Source organism: Nicotiana tabacum, chromosome 4 (assembly GCF_000715075.1).
Source record: "Nicotiana tabacum cultivar K326 chromosome 4, ASM71507v2, whole genome shotgun sequence".
Classification (NCBI taxonomy): Eukaryota; Viridiplantae; Streptophyta; class Magnoliopsida; order Solanales; family Solanaceae; genus Nicotiana; species Nicotiana tabacum.
This window is the reverse complement of record NC_134083.1, coordinates 74,216,900-74,230,043: the sequence shown is the minus strand read 5'-3', so window position 1 is coordinate 74,230,043 and position 13,144 is coordinate 74,216,900. Positions and strand designations below refer to the sequence as shown.

Here is a 13,144-nt window from a genome sequence, read left to right as displayed (position 1 = left end):
CATTTCGTTTCCTATGGTCAGACACGGGCTTCATTCGGGACAATACCCATCTATTGGCAATTCCTTTTAGAGTTTTATGGAAAGAGCTGCTGGTTCAAGGAAGATGAAGATTGCTGTTGCGTAACTTTTTCTTTCTTAGCTACTAGGGTTTTTTCCTAATTCTTATAAAGGGAATTTGCTGTAAAATCCAAAATATAGCTATGTATTATAATTATTTTAAAGTGTATTTATTTATGGTAAATATAGTGCATAAATTAGTTATACCATGTAAATTTCCTTAAAATATACAAAATAGTCTAATCATCTTCTTGTTTCATATATAGTATTTACGAGTACATGGTGAATGAAGCTACACCGATCTTATTTTCCTGTATTAGTTTCTCCTTTTGTGTATGTGTTTGTGTGTGTGGGTATTTTACACAAAACATATTTCTTTTCCGTCTCATAGATACTTCGCCATCCCAAATTGGACATATAATTACTATAGTTAATGTGTATTTGGCTAATATTAAGAATGGAAAAAGTATTTTAAAGTTCCGTAAATACTGTAGGAGTAAAATGTAAATAGGTTTTACTATCCTCAAAAAATATTAAACATTATATTTTTATATAGGCGGATGATAAGCTGAAAGGCCAAACCATCACATCACTAACATATAAAAAGGGACCATTGGGGTTGTCCCACTTTTTCAGATGTTGAACTGTAATAAATATCACCTTTTGAAATAATCACCAGTTTCAAGGAAATAAGTGGATGGCGTGCACCAAACAAAAGCAACTTTAAATAGTATATACGACCTTAATAAAAATGTTCTCAAACGGAAACTACAACTTTACACTATTTGGTATTAATCAAAACAAAAGCAATAGACTTAAAATTGAATGCCTTAGATCCTATACTCAAGTTTATCAGCTTTGCAAAGAGGATTTTCCTTAACCAAAAGCGCACGTCCCATATACTTGAAATTGAATGTGCATGTAAGTTCCTCTGGGTACATATGAATCCTGCAAAATATTCCACCAAACTTACAACTAAACCCTACTAATCCCACCTTCTTCTTATAACTATTGCACCTTTCTGTCTTCGTCTTCATCGTCAAACCATCTTCGTTTCCAGTTTTAACAGTATCATCAACAGTAAGAAAATATAACTTTTCAGATAAAGCTATTGCACTCTTAACGGATTCTTCTTTTAAGAAAGCTTTATAGAATTGGGAACAAATGTTGTAGTTGCTTGGGTTACCATAGAAGCCGCAACCCCTTGCGCATAAACTTGAGTTTTCTGCTTTGTCACAAGAAGTCATTCTTTTCCCTTTGAAAGAATTAATTTTCCTCTAATAGATTGAAGCAACTTATCACTTGTAGTAATAGTGTTTATGTTTCCCCAATTTGAACACGGGAAATATCTTGTTTGAGGAAAGTCGTTCTCCCGTCTCAAGCCTTCTTCAATTTCGTTTTCAATTATTGTTTTCCTAAAATAAAATGCCCCTACAGACAAAAAAAGGAGAAACTAATATAGGAAAATGAGATCATTGTAGCTTCATTCACCATGTACTCGTAAATAGTATATATGACCTTAATAAAAATATTCTCAAACGGAAACTGCAACTTTACATTATTTAGTATTAATCAAAACAAAAGCAATAGACTTAAAATTGAATGCCTTAGATCCTATACTCAAGTTTATCAGCTTTGCAAAGAGGATTTTTCTTAGCCAAAAGTGCACATCCCATAGACTTGAAATTGAATGTGCATGCATGTTCCTCTGGGTACCTATGAATCCTGCAAAACATTCCACTACACTTACAACTAAACCCTACTAATCCCACCTTCTTCTTACAACTCTTGCACCTTTCTGTCTTCGTCTTCATCGACAAACCATCGTCGTTTCCAGTTTTAACAGTATCATCAACAGTAAGAAAATATAACTTTTCAGATAAAGCTATTGCACTCTTGGCGGATTCTTCTTTCAAGAAAGCTTTATAGAATTGGGAACAAATATTGTGATTGCTTGGGTTACCATAGAAACCGCAACCCCTTGCGCATAAACTTGAGTTTTCTGCTTTGTCACAAGAAGTCATTGTTTTCCCTTCGAAAGAATTAATTTTCTTCTAGTAGATTGAAGCAACTTATCACTTGTAGTAATAGTGTTTGTGTTTCCCCAATTTGAACACGGGAAATATCTTGTTTGAGAAAAGTCGTTCTCCCGTCTCAAGCCTTCTTCAATTTCATTTTCAATTATTGTTTTCCTAAAATAAAATGCCCCCACAGACAAAAAAAGGAGAAACTAATATAGGAAAATGAGATCGTTGTAGCTTCATTCACCATGTACTCGTAAATAGTATATATGACCTTAATAAAAATGTTCTCAAACGAAAACTGTAACTTTACACTATTTGGTATTAATCAAAACAAAAGCAATAGACTTAAAATTGAATGTCTTAGATCCTATACTCAAGTTTATCAGCTTTGCAAAGAGGATTTTCCTTAACCAAAAGCGCACGTCCCATAGACTTGAAATTGAATGTGCATGCAAGTTCCTTTGGGTACCAATGAATCCTGCAAAATATTCCACCACACTTACAACTAAACCCTACTAATCCCACCTTCTTCTTACAACTATTGCACCTTTCTGTCTTCGTCTTCATCGTCAAACCATCGTCGTTTTCAGTTTTAACAGTATCATCAACAGTAAGAAAATATAACTTTTCAGATAAAGCTATTGCAATCTTGGCGGATTCTTCTTTCAAGAAAGCTTTATAGAATTGGGAACAAATGTTGTAGTTGCTTGGGTTACCATAGAAGCCGCAACCCCTTGCGCATAAACTTGAGTTTTCTGCTTTGTCACAAGAAGCCATTCATTTCCCTTTGAAAGAATTAATTTTCTTTTAATAGATTGAAGCAACTTATCACTTGTAGTAATAGTGTTTGTGTTTCCCCAATTTGAACACGGAAAATATCTTGTTTGAGGAAAGCCGTTCTCACGTCTCAAGCCTTCTTCAATTTCGTTTTCAATTATTGTTTTCCTAAAATAAAATGCCTCCACAGACAAAAAAAGGAGAAACTAATATAGGAAAATGAGATCGTTGTAGCTTCATTCACCATGTACTCGTAAATAATATATATGACCTTAATAAAAATATTCTCAAACGGAAACTGCAACTTTACATTATTTGGTATTAATCAAAACAAAAGCAATAGACTTAAAATTGAATGCCTTAGATCCTATACTCAAGTTTATCAGCTTTGCAAAGAGGATTTTCCTTAACCAAAAGCGCACGTCCCATAGACTTGAAATTGAATGTGCATGTATGTTCCTCTAGGTACCTATGAATCCTGCAAAATATTCCACCACACTTACAACTAAACACTACTAATCCCACCTTCTTCTTACAACTCTTGCACCTTTCTGTCTTCGTCTTCATCGTCAAACCATCGTCGTTTTCAGTTTTAACAGTATCATCAACAGTAAGAAAATATAACTTTTCAGATAAAGCTATTGCAATCTTGGCGGATTCTTCTTTCAAGAAAGCTTTATAGAATTGGGAACAAATGTTGTAGTTGCTTGGGTTACCATAGAAGCCGCAACCCCTTGCGCATAAACTTGAGTTTTCTGCTTTGTCACAAGAAGCCATTCATTTCCCTTTGAAAGAATTAATTTTCTTTTAATAGATTGAAGCAACTTATTACTTGTAGTAATAGTGTTTGTGTTTCCCCAATTTGAACACGGGAAATATCTTGTTTGAGAAAAGTCGTTCTCCCGTCTCAAGCCTTCTTCAATTTCATTTTCAATTATTGTTTTCCTAAAATAAAATGCCCCCACAGACAAAAAAAGGAGAAACTAATATAGGAAAATGAGATCGTTGTAGCTTCATTCACCATGTACTCGTAAATAGTATATATGACCTTAATAAAAATATTCTCAAACGGAAACTGCAACTTTACACTATTTGGTATTAATCAAAACAAAAGCAATAGACTTAAAATTGAATGTCTTAGATCCTATACTCAAGTTTATCAGCTTTGCAAAGAGGATTTTCCTTAGCCAAAAGCGCACGTCCCATAGACTTGAAATTGAATGTGCATGCATGTTCCTCTGGGTGCCTATGAATCCTGCAAAACATTCCACCACACTTACAACTAAACCCTACTAATCCCACCTTCTTCTTACAACACTTGCACCTTTCTGTCTTCGTCTTCATCGTCAAACAATCGTCATTTCCAGTTTTAACAGTATCATCAACAGTAAGAAAATATAACTTTTCAGATAAAGCTATTGCACTCTTGGCGGATTCTTTTTTCAAGAAAGCTTTATAGAATTGGGAACAAATGTTGTAATTGCTTGGGTTATCATAGAAGCCGCAACCCCTTGCGCATAAACTTGAGTTTTCTGCTTTGTCACAAGAAGCCATTCTTTTCCCTTTGAAAGAATTAATTTTCTTCTAGTAGATTGAAGCAACTTATCACGTGTAGTAATAGTGTTTGTGTTTCCCCAATTTGAACACGGGAAATATCTTGTTTGAGGAAAGTCGTTCACCCGTCTCAAGCCTTCTTCAATTTCATTTTTAATTATTGTTTTTCTAAAATAAAATGCCCCCACAGACAAAAAAAGGAGAAACTAATATAGGAAAATGAGATCGTTGTAGCTTCATTCACCATGTACTCGTAAATAGTATATATGACCTAAATAAAAATATTCTCAAACGGAAACTGCAACTTTACATTATTTGGTATTAATCAAAACAAAAGCAATAGACTTAAAATTGAATGCCTTAGATCCTATACTCAAGTTTATCAGCTTTGCAAAGAGGATTTTCCTTAGCCAAAAGCGCACGTTCCATAGATTTGAAATTGAATGTGCATGCATGTTCCTCTGGGGGCCTATGAATCTTGCAAAACATTCCACCACACTTACAACTAAACCCTACTAATCCCACCTTCTTCTTACAACTCTTGCACCTTTCTGTCTTCGTCTTCATCGTCAAACAATCGTCATTTCCAGTTTTAACAGTATCATCAACAGTAAGAAAATATAACTTTTCAGATAAAGCTATTGCACTCTTGGCGGATTCTTTTTTCAAGAAAGCTTTATAGAATTGGGAACAAATATTGTAATTGCTTGGGTTATCATAGAAGCCGCAACCCCTTACGCATAAACTTGAGTTTTCTGCTTTGTCATAAGAAGTCATTCTTTTCCCTTTGAAAGAATTAATTTTCTTTTAGTAGATTGAAGCAACTTATTACTTGTAGTTATAGTGTTTGTGTTTCCCTATTTTGAACACGGGAAATATCTTGTTTGAGGAAAGTCGTTCTCCCGTCTCAAGCCTTCTTCAATTTCGTTTTCAATTATTGTTTTCCTAAAATAAAATGCCCCCACAGACAAAAAAAGGAGAAACTAATATAGGAAAATGAGATCGTTGTAGCTTCATTCACCATGTACTCGTAAATAGTATATATGACCTTAATAAAAATATTCTCAAACGGAAACTGCAACTTTACACTATTTGGTATTAATCAAAACAAAAGCAATAGACTTAAAATTGAATGCCTTAGATCCTATACTCAAGTTTATCAGCTTTGCAAAGAGGATTTTCCTTAGCCAAAAGTGCACGTCCCATAGACTTGAAATTGAATGTGCATGCATGTTCCTCTGGGTACCTATGAATCCTGCAAAATATTCCACCACACTTATAACTAAACCCTACTAATCCCACCTTCTTTATACAACTATTGCACCTTTCTGTCTCCGTATTCATCGTCAAACCATCGTCATTTTCAGTTTTAACAGTATCATCAACAGTAAGAAAATATAACTTTTCAGATAAAGCTATTGCACTCTTGGCGGATTCTTCTTTCAAGAAAGCTTTATAGAATTGGGAACAAATGTTGTGGTTGCTTGGGTTACCATAGAAGCCACAACCCCTTGCGCATAAACTTGAGTTTTTTGCTTTGTCACAAGAAGTCATTCTTTTCCCTTTGAAAGAACTAATTTTCTTCTAGTAGATTGAAGCAACTTATCACGTGTAGTAATAGTGTTTGTGTTTCCCCAATTTGAACACGGGAAATAACTTGTTTGAGGAAAGTCGTTCTCCCGTCTCAAGCCTTCTTCAATTTCGTTTTCAATTATTGTTTTCCTAAAATAAAATGCCCCCACAGACAAAAAAAGGAGAAACTAATATAGAAAAATGAGATCGTTGTAGCTTCATTCACCATGTACTCGTAAATAGTATATATGACCTTAATAAAAATATTCTCAAACGGGAACTGCAACTTTACATTATTTGGTATTAATAAAAACAAAAGCAATAGACTTAAAATTGAATGCCTTAGATCCTATACTCAAGTTTATCTGATTTGCAAAGAGGATTTTTCTTAGCCAAAAGCGCACGTCCCATAGACTTGAAATTGAATGTACATGCATGTTCCTCTGGGTACCTATGAATCGTGCAAAACATTCCACCACACTTATAACTAAACCCTACCAATCTACCTTCTTCTTACAATTCTTGAACCTTTCTGTCTTTGTCTTCATCGTCAAACCATCGTCGTTTCCAGTTTTAACAGTATCATCAACAGTAAGAAAATATAACTTTTCAGATAAAGCTATTGCACTCTTGGCGGATTCTTCTTTCAAGAAAGCTTTATAGAATTGGGAACAAATGTTGTGATTGCTTGGGTTACCATAGAAGCCGCAACTCCTTGCGTATAAACTTGAGTTTTCTGCTTTGTCACAAGAAGTCATTCTTTTTCCTTTGAAAGAATTAATTTTCTTCTAGTAGATTGAAAAAACTTATCACTTGTGGTAATAGTGTTTGTGTTTCCCTAATTTGAACACGGAAAATATTTTGTTTGAGGAAAGTCGTTCTCCTGTCTCAAGCCTTCTTCAATTTCGTTTTCAATTAATGTTTTCCTAAAATAAAATGCCCCCACAGACAAAAAAAGGAGAAACTAATATAGGAAAATGAGATCGTTGTAGCTTCATTCACCATGTACCCGTAAATAGTATATATGACCTTAATAAAAATGTTCTCAAACGGAAACTGCAACTTTACACTATTTGGTATTAATCAAAACAAAAAGAATAGACTTAAAATTGAATGCCTTAGATCCTATACTCAAGTTTATCAACTTTGCAAAGAGGATTTTCCTTAGCCAAAAGCGCACGTCCCATAGACTTGAAATTGAATGTGCATGCATGTTCCTCTGGGTACCTATGAATCCTGCAAAATATTCTACCACACTTACAACTAAATCCTACTAATCCCACCTTCTTCTTACAACTAATGCACCTTTCTGTCTTCGTCTTCATCGTCAAATCATCGTTGTTTCCAGTTTTAACAGTATCATCAACAGTAAGAAAATATAACTTTTCAGATAAAGCTATTGCACTCTTGGCGGATTCTTCTTTCAAGAAAGCTTTATAGAATTGGGAACAAATGTTGTGGTTGCTTGGGTTACCATAGAAGCCGCAACCCCTTGGGCATAAACTTGAGTTTTCTGCTTTGTCACAAGAAGTCATTCTTTTCCCTTTGAAAGAATTAAGTTTCTTCTAATAGATTGAAGCAACTTATCACTTGTAGTAATAGTGTTTGTGTTTCCCCAATTTGAACACGGAAAATATCTTGTTTGAGGAAAGTCGTTCTCCCGTCTCAAGCCTTCTTCAATTTCGTTTTCAATTATTGTTTTCCTAAAATAAAATGCCCCCACAGACAAAAAAAGGAGAAATTAATATAGGAAAATGAGATCGTTGTAGCTTCATTCACCATGTACTCGTAAATAGTATATATGACCTTAATAAAAATATTCTCAAACGGAAACTGCAACTTTACATTATTTGGTATTAATCAAAACAAAAGCAATAGACTTAAAATTGAATGCCTTAGATCCTATACTCAAGTTTATCAGCTTTGCAAAGAGGATTTTCCTTAGCCAAAAGCGCACGTTCCATAGATTTGAAATTGAATGTGCATGCATGTTCCTCTGGGGGCCTATGAATCTTGCAAAACATTCCACCACACTTACAACTAAACCCTACTAATCCCACCTTCTTCTTACAAATCTTGCACCTTTCTGTCTTCGTCTTCATCGTCAAACCATCGTCGTTTCCAGTTTTAACAGTATCATCAACAGTAAGAAAATATAACTTTTCAGATAAAGCTATTGCACTCTTGGCGGATTCTTCTTTCAAGAAAGCTTTATAGAATTGGGAACAAATGTTGTGGTTGCTTGGGTTACCATAGAAGCCGCAACCCCTTGGGCATAAACTTGAGTTTTCTGCTTTGTCACAAGAAGTCATTCTTTTCCCTTTGAAAGAATTAAGTTTCTTCTAATAGATTGAAGCAACTTATCACTTGTAGTAATAGTGTTTGTGTTTCCCCAATTTGAACACGGAAAATATCTTGTTTGAGGAAAGTCGTTCTCCCGTCTCAAGCCTTCTTCAAATTCGTTTTCAATTATTGTTTTCCTAAAATAAAATGCCCCCACAGACAAACAAAGGAGAAACTAATATAGGAAAATGAGATCGTTGTAGCTTCATTCACCATGTACTCGTAAATAGTATATATGACCTTAATAAAAATGTTCTCAAACGGAAACTGCAACTTTACACTATTTGGTATTAATCAAAACAAAAGCAATAGACTTAAAATTGAATGCCTTAGATCCTATACTCCAGTTTATCAGCTTTGCAAAGAAGATTTTCCTTAGCCAAAAGTGCACGTCCCATAGACTTGAAATTGAATGTGCATGCATGTTCCTCTGGGTACCTATGAATCCTGCAAAATATTCCACCACACTTACAACTAAACCCTACTAATCCCACCTTCTTCTTACAACTATTGCACCTTTTTATCTTCGTATTCTTCGTCAAACCTTCGTCGTTTTCAGTTTTAACAGTATCATCAACAATAAGAAAATATAACTTTTCAGATAAAGCTATTGCACTCTTGGCGGATTCTTCTTTCAAGAAAGCTTTATAGAATTGGGAACAAATGTTGTGGTTGTTTGGGTTACCATAGAAGCCGCAACCCCTTGCGCATAAACTTGAGTTTTCTGCTTTGTCACAAGAAGTCATTCTTTTCCCTTTGAAAGAATTAATTTTCTTCTAATAGATTGAAGCAACTTATCACTTGTAGTAATAGTGTTTGTGTTTCCCCAATTTGAACACGGAAAATATCTTGTTTGAGGAAAGTCGTTCTCCCGTCTCAAGCCTTCTTTAATTTCGTTTTCAATTATTGTTTTCCTAAAATAAAATGCCCCCACAGACAAAAAAAGGAGAAACTAATATAGGAAAATGAGATCGTTGTAGCTTCATTCACCATGTACTCGTAAATAGTATATATGACCTTAATAAAAATATTCTCAAACGGAAACTGCAACTTTACACTATTTGGTATTAATCAAAACAAAAGCAATAGACTTAAAATTGAATGCCTTAGATCCTATACTCAAGTTTATCAGCTTTGCAAAGAGGATTTTCCTTAGCCAAAAGCACACGTCCCATAGACTTGAAATTCAATGTGCATGCATGTTCCTCTGGGTACCTATGAATCCTGCAAAATATTCCACCACACTTACAACTAAACCCTACTAATCCCACCTTCTTCTTACAACTCTTGCACCTTTCTGTCTTCGTTTTCTTCGTCAAACCATCGTCGTTTTTAGTTTTAACAGTATCATCAACAGTAAGAAAAGATAACTTTTCAGATAAAGCTATTGCACTCTTGGCGGATTCTTCTTTCAAGAAAGCTGTATAGCATTGGGAACAAAGGTTGTGATTGCTTGGGTTACCATAGAAGCCGCAACCACTTGCACATAAACTTGAGTTTTCTGCTTTGTCACATGAAGTCATTCTTTTCCCTTTGGTAGTAATAGTGTAGTTAGCTCTTCTCAATATTGACAAGTGCAGCTGATGTTGTATTTGCCGTTAATATATAGAGGAAGCTTGTAATCCAAATTAAGATCGAACTAGGACTTTCCTAATTTAATATCCCTACCCTCCTTTTGTTTGGTTTTTGGTTGAGAATGTTACTAATATTTGGAAATCCTTGCCCGAAAGAGATTAGGACAATAGTTAGTGGGGTCGATCAAAAACTTTGGCCTTCTTTAATATGGAATGTCGTTTATATCGTTATTTAACTTGGCCTAATTGTTAGTATATTTTGTTGTGAGTTTAATAGGGACCTTCGGGTAATTTTTTACTTGTCAAGATTATTGCAAATAGTTTCATTAAAGATAAAAAATTTTGGAATTGTAAATTTAAATAATGAAAAATGAGTTACGATCACATAAAAAAGTTGGTATTCCCAATGGAAATCAAATTGGGACTTCCCTAATTTTTATTTTTTCGGGTCGTTTCCTAATTTTAGTCTGGTAAACTGCTTGGTATTGACTTCTGTTCCCTCGGCTTCCTCTTCTATTTGGTTTTGGTATCGGTCCTTCCCCAACACAAATGAGGGAGAAATTCATAATTAGCCTGATTTATAATTGCCAATTGAAAATTAGTTATAATTTCAAAATTATTTAAAATTTAACTATTTTTTATGCGAAAATAAAATCTGAATAAAAGTATAAATCTGGTTTGGTCTTTCAGCTTATCATCCGCCTATATAAAAATATAATATTCAAATTTTCTAAGATTTCATTATTTTCTAATTCTTTTACATAGGAAAATATTTTCCTACAGTATTTACGAAACTTTTAAATATAAATGTCTTTTGAGAATAATAACGGGGAAGTTATATATTTGACCTGTCGGTCAAAAATAATTATATTCACTAGCCAATAAACAAAAATACACTGATTATGTATAAAAATATGTATATTTTTTTGTATATTATGCATTGATATACAAAATACAGACATTTTGTCGACTATTATTTTATAGAGTAGCTATATTGTGCAGTTTTCCAACAATAACTTGATCATCTTCTTGCTTCATTCTTAATATTATCCAAATACACATTAACTATAGCAATTATCACTACTAGAAAATTGCCAAATTTCGTCTACCAAAACCGATCAAAATCGGTCGGAATTAAAGGAAAAGTGATCGATTTCTGACCGCTTTTAATTTGTCGGAACATTAATAGTCGCTAAGGTGTTGCGACTGACAGCGGTCGCACTTTTCCGACAGAAGTCGGTCGGTTAATTCAACCATTGGTTGACCGCTTTGGCTGACAAGTTTTGTTGGAAAAATAAATACACCGACCGAAGTCGGTCGGTATTATTTTAATTATTTTTTATTTATTTTTCACAATAGCGACTGACTTCGGTCGGAATTATAAATATATAATTATTTTATATTTCTTCGTAAATTTTAACAGACCGACCGAACTCGGTCGGAATAATAAAAAAATAAAAAAAGTTATTTCTGACTGACTTCGGTCGGAAATTTCAAATATCTGCAGATTTCAAATTGAACTTTACGACCGACTTCGGTCGGAAATTATGAATTTCGGAATAAATAAATAAATAAATAAAGTTATTTCCGACCGACGTCGGTCGGAAATTTCAAATATATATAGATTTCAAATTGAAATTACCGACCAACGTCGGTCGAAAATTATGAATTTTTGGGTTTTAATATGAGAATTCCGACCGAAATCGGTCGGTTTTCTGGGTAAAAACCTGGTAGAATATGCTTGCTTTTAAGCTACACCACCTGCCAATTATAACCAATATCCATCCTATAATGGCAGCATTACATTGCTGCCATTCAACCACAATTAACTAACAACAACAACAACCACAACAACAACGCTAATAACCACAACCACAACAACAATGCTAATAACAACCACAACAACAACAACAATGCCAACCACAACAACAACTATACAAATGTTCAATAACAAAATAATATCAACAACACAATCATCATTCAAAACTATTCCCAACTAAATATTCACAAGTTCAAGACTTTGTTTAGCAATACACACATTCAATGAATGTTTTGTATTGCATCATTTCCATCTTCACTACTAGAAGCTTCATCGTCGGCATGGTTCGAAGGATCACGATGAAGGATTAGCATCTGGGGAAGATTCACGAGACCGGGGAATGAGGAAAGCACCACTAGCAAGAAGATTGGCTAGCTCACCTTGAAGGAGATTAAATTGTTGGTCCCTCTTTTCTAGTTGAACTTGAAGGGTATCATATTATTCATCTCTCTTTTGTTCTCTAGCCTTTGTCTCTTCAAGCTCTGCTATCAGCTTTGCGATCTTCTTCTCCATAGACAAGAGAGTCGACATATCAATTGCCTCGCCTTGGGCGGAAGTCCCTATACGTTGCAATCTAGCCCTGTAGCACCTAAATGATCTCTCTGGAAGGCCGTATGCTATCCCCTTTTTAGGACCACCGACAACATCCAACCATATCTTCTGTGCTTCTTGGTCTGAAATGGGTGGTCGCTCGCCTTGCTCATTCGGTGGCAAGCTCTGAGTGTACTCCTCCACATTAATTTTGTAGCGACCCTTTATTTAGAAGATAGAAAATTATTAGCTATATAATATTATAAATATTAATTTCAAGTTATAGTAGTTATGAAACTTACATATGTAGTCTCCGCCCGGTCCTCGACCCATCTACTTGGATCTATCGATGCCTTCTTCTTCCAGATGTGAGTCTCCATGAAGAACTCATCATGAGTCATCTTCCTTCCATATTTTGTTTCCTACAAATATAATAAAAACATGTTAACTAAATTAAAATATATAAATATAGTTCGATAAAAATAGAATTAAATATTTTAAGGAATTACCAGTAGTCTCCTTGCAGTCCACATGCTCCTTGTGCCCATACAGTGCAAGGAGCTACCCTTCTCAGATGCTCGGACCTTCTTTCCCTGTTCACTCTTCTTCTCGAACTTCTCAGTGGTCTACTGCCTCAGCAGATCCTCCCATATGTGCGGTAGAACCCATGAAGGTTTCTTGCTCTTCTTCCAAACATAATAGAAGGAATCAGATAGTCTCTTACGGCATTTGAACTCAAAATTTGCAAGAATGACACTGTTATGCCGGTCCTCCCAGGTACACTTAGTCTGCAAATGAAGTGTGTAACGTTAGATGAAAATATTATTAATATAATATTTAAATAGATAAGAATTGTATTAAAACCTTAAATTGGTTAAAAATTTGCTGCACGA

General features: G+C 34.5%; 10 protein-coding genes across 10 annotated transcripts; all 10 read right to left on the bottom strand.

Moving 5' to 3' along the window:
* Positions 1–887: 887 nt before the first annotated feature.
* On the bottom strand, positions 888–1,304 carry LOC107770957 (zinc finger A20 and AN1 domain-containing stress-associated protein 6-like). The gene has a single exon (XM_016590284.1). The coding sequence runs from the start codon at positions 1,302–1,304 to the stop codon at positions 888–890; it is 417 nt and encodes a 138-aa protein (XP_016445770.1).
* A 360-nt stretch (positions 1,305–1,664) lies between these two features.
* LOC107770956 (putative zinc finger A20 and AN1 domain-containing stress-associated protein 8) lies at positions 1,665–2,081 on the bottom strand. Its single transcript, XM_016590283.2, has one exon. The coding sequence runs from the start codon at positions 2,079–2,081 to the stop codon at positions 1,665–1,667; it is 417 nt and encodes a 138-aa protein (XP_016445769.1).
* A 360-nt stretch (positions 2,082–2,441) lies between these two features.
* LOC107770955 (putative zinc finger A20 and AN1 domain-containing stress-associated protein 8) lies at positions 2,442–2,858 on the bottom strand. The gene has a single exon (XM_016590282.2). It carries the CDS (start codon positions 2,856–2,858, stop codon positions 2,442–2,444), a length of 417 nt encoding a protein of 138 aa, XP_016445768.1.
* A 360-nt stretch (positions 2,859–3,218) lies between these two features.
* LOC107770953 (zinc finger A20 and AN1 domain-containing stress-associated protein 6-like) lies at positions 3,219–3,635 on the bottom strand. The gene has a single exon (XM_075250898.1). The coding sequence runs from the start codon at positions 3,633–3,635 to the stop codon at positions 3,219–3,221; it is 417 nt and encodes a 138-aa protein (XP_075106999.1).
* A 360-nt stretch (positions 3,636–3,995) lies between these two features.
* LOC107770952 (putative zinc finger A20 and AN1 domain-containing stress-associated protein 8) lies at positions 3,996–4,412 on the bottom strand. Its single transcript, XM_016590280.2, has one exon. It carries the CDS (start codon positions 4,410–4,412, stop codon positions 3,996–3,998), a length of 417 nt encoding a protein of 138 aa, XP_016445766.2.
* Positions 4,413–4,772: 360 nt separating this feature from the next.
* On the bottom strand, positions 4,773–5,189 carry LOC107770951 (putative zinc finger A20 and AN1 domain-containing stress-associated protein 8). Its single transcript, XM_016590279.2, has one exon. The coding sequence runs from the start codon at positions 5,187–5,189 to the stop codon at positions 4,773–4,775; it is 417 nt and encodes a 138-aa protein (XP_016445765.2).
* Positions 5,190–7,102: 1,913 nt separating this feature from the next.
* On the bottom strand, positions 7,103–7,519 carry LOC107803823 (putative zinc finger A20 and AN1 domain-containing stress-associated protein 8). The gene has a single exon (XM_075250896.1). It carries the CDS (start codon positions 7,517–7,519, stop codon positions 7,103–7,105), a length of 417 nt encoding a protein of 138 aa, XP_075106997.1.
* Positions 7,520–7,879: 360 nt separating this feature from the next.
* LOC107803822 (putative zinc finger A20 and AN1 domain-containing stress-associated protein 8) lies at positions 7,880–8,296 on the bottom strand. Its single transcript, XM_016627610.2, has one exon. The coding sequence runs from the start codon at positions 8,294–8,296 to the stop codon at positions 7,880–7,882; it is 417 nt and encodes a 138-aa protein (XP_016483096.2).
* Positions 8,297–8,656: 360 nt separating this feature from the next.
* Positions 8,657–9,073, bottom strand: LOC107803820 (putative zinc finger A20 and AN1 domain-containing stress-associated protein 8). Its single transcript, XM_016627609.2, has one exon. It carries the CDS (start codon positions 9,071–9,073, stop codon positions 8,657–8,659), a length of 417 nt encoding a protein of 138 aa, XP_016483095.2.
* Positions 9,074–9,433: 360 nt separating this feature from the next.
* LOC107803819 (putative zinc finger A20 and AN1 domain-containing stress-associated protein 8) lies at positions 9,434–9,850 on the bottom strand. Its single transcript, XM_016627608.1, has one exon. It carries the CDS (start codon positions 9,848–9,850, stop codon positions 9,434–9,436), a length of 417 nt encoding a protein of 138 aa, XP_016483094.1.
* Between the last annotated feature and the right edge of the window lie 3,294 nt (positions 9,851–13,144).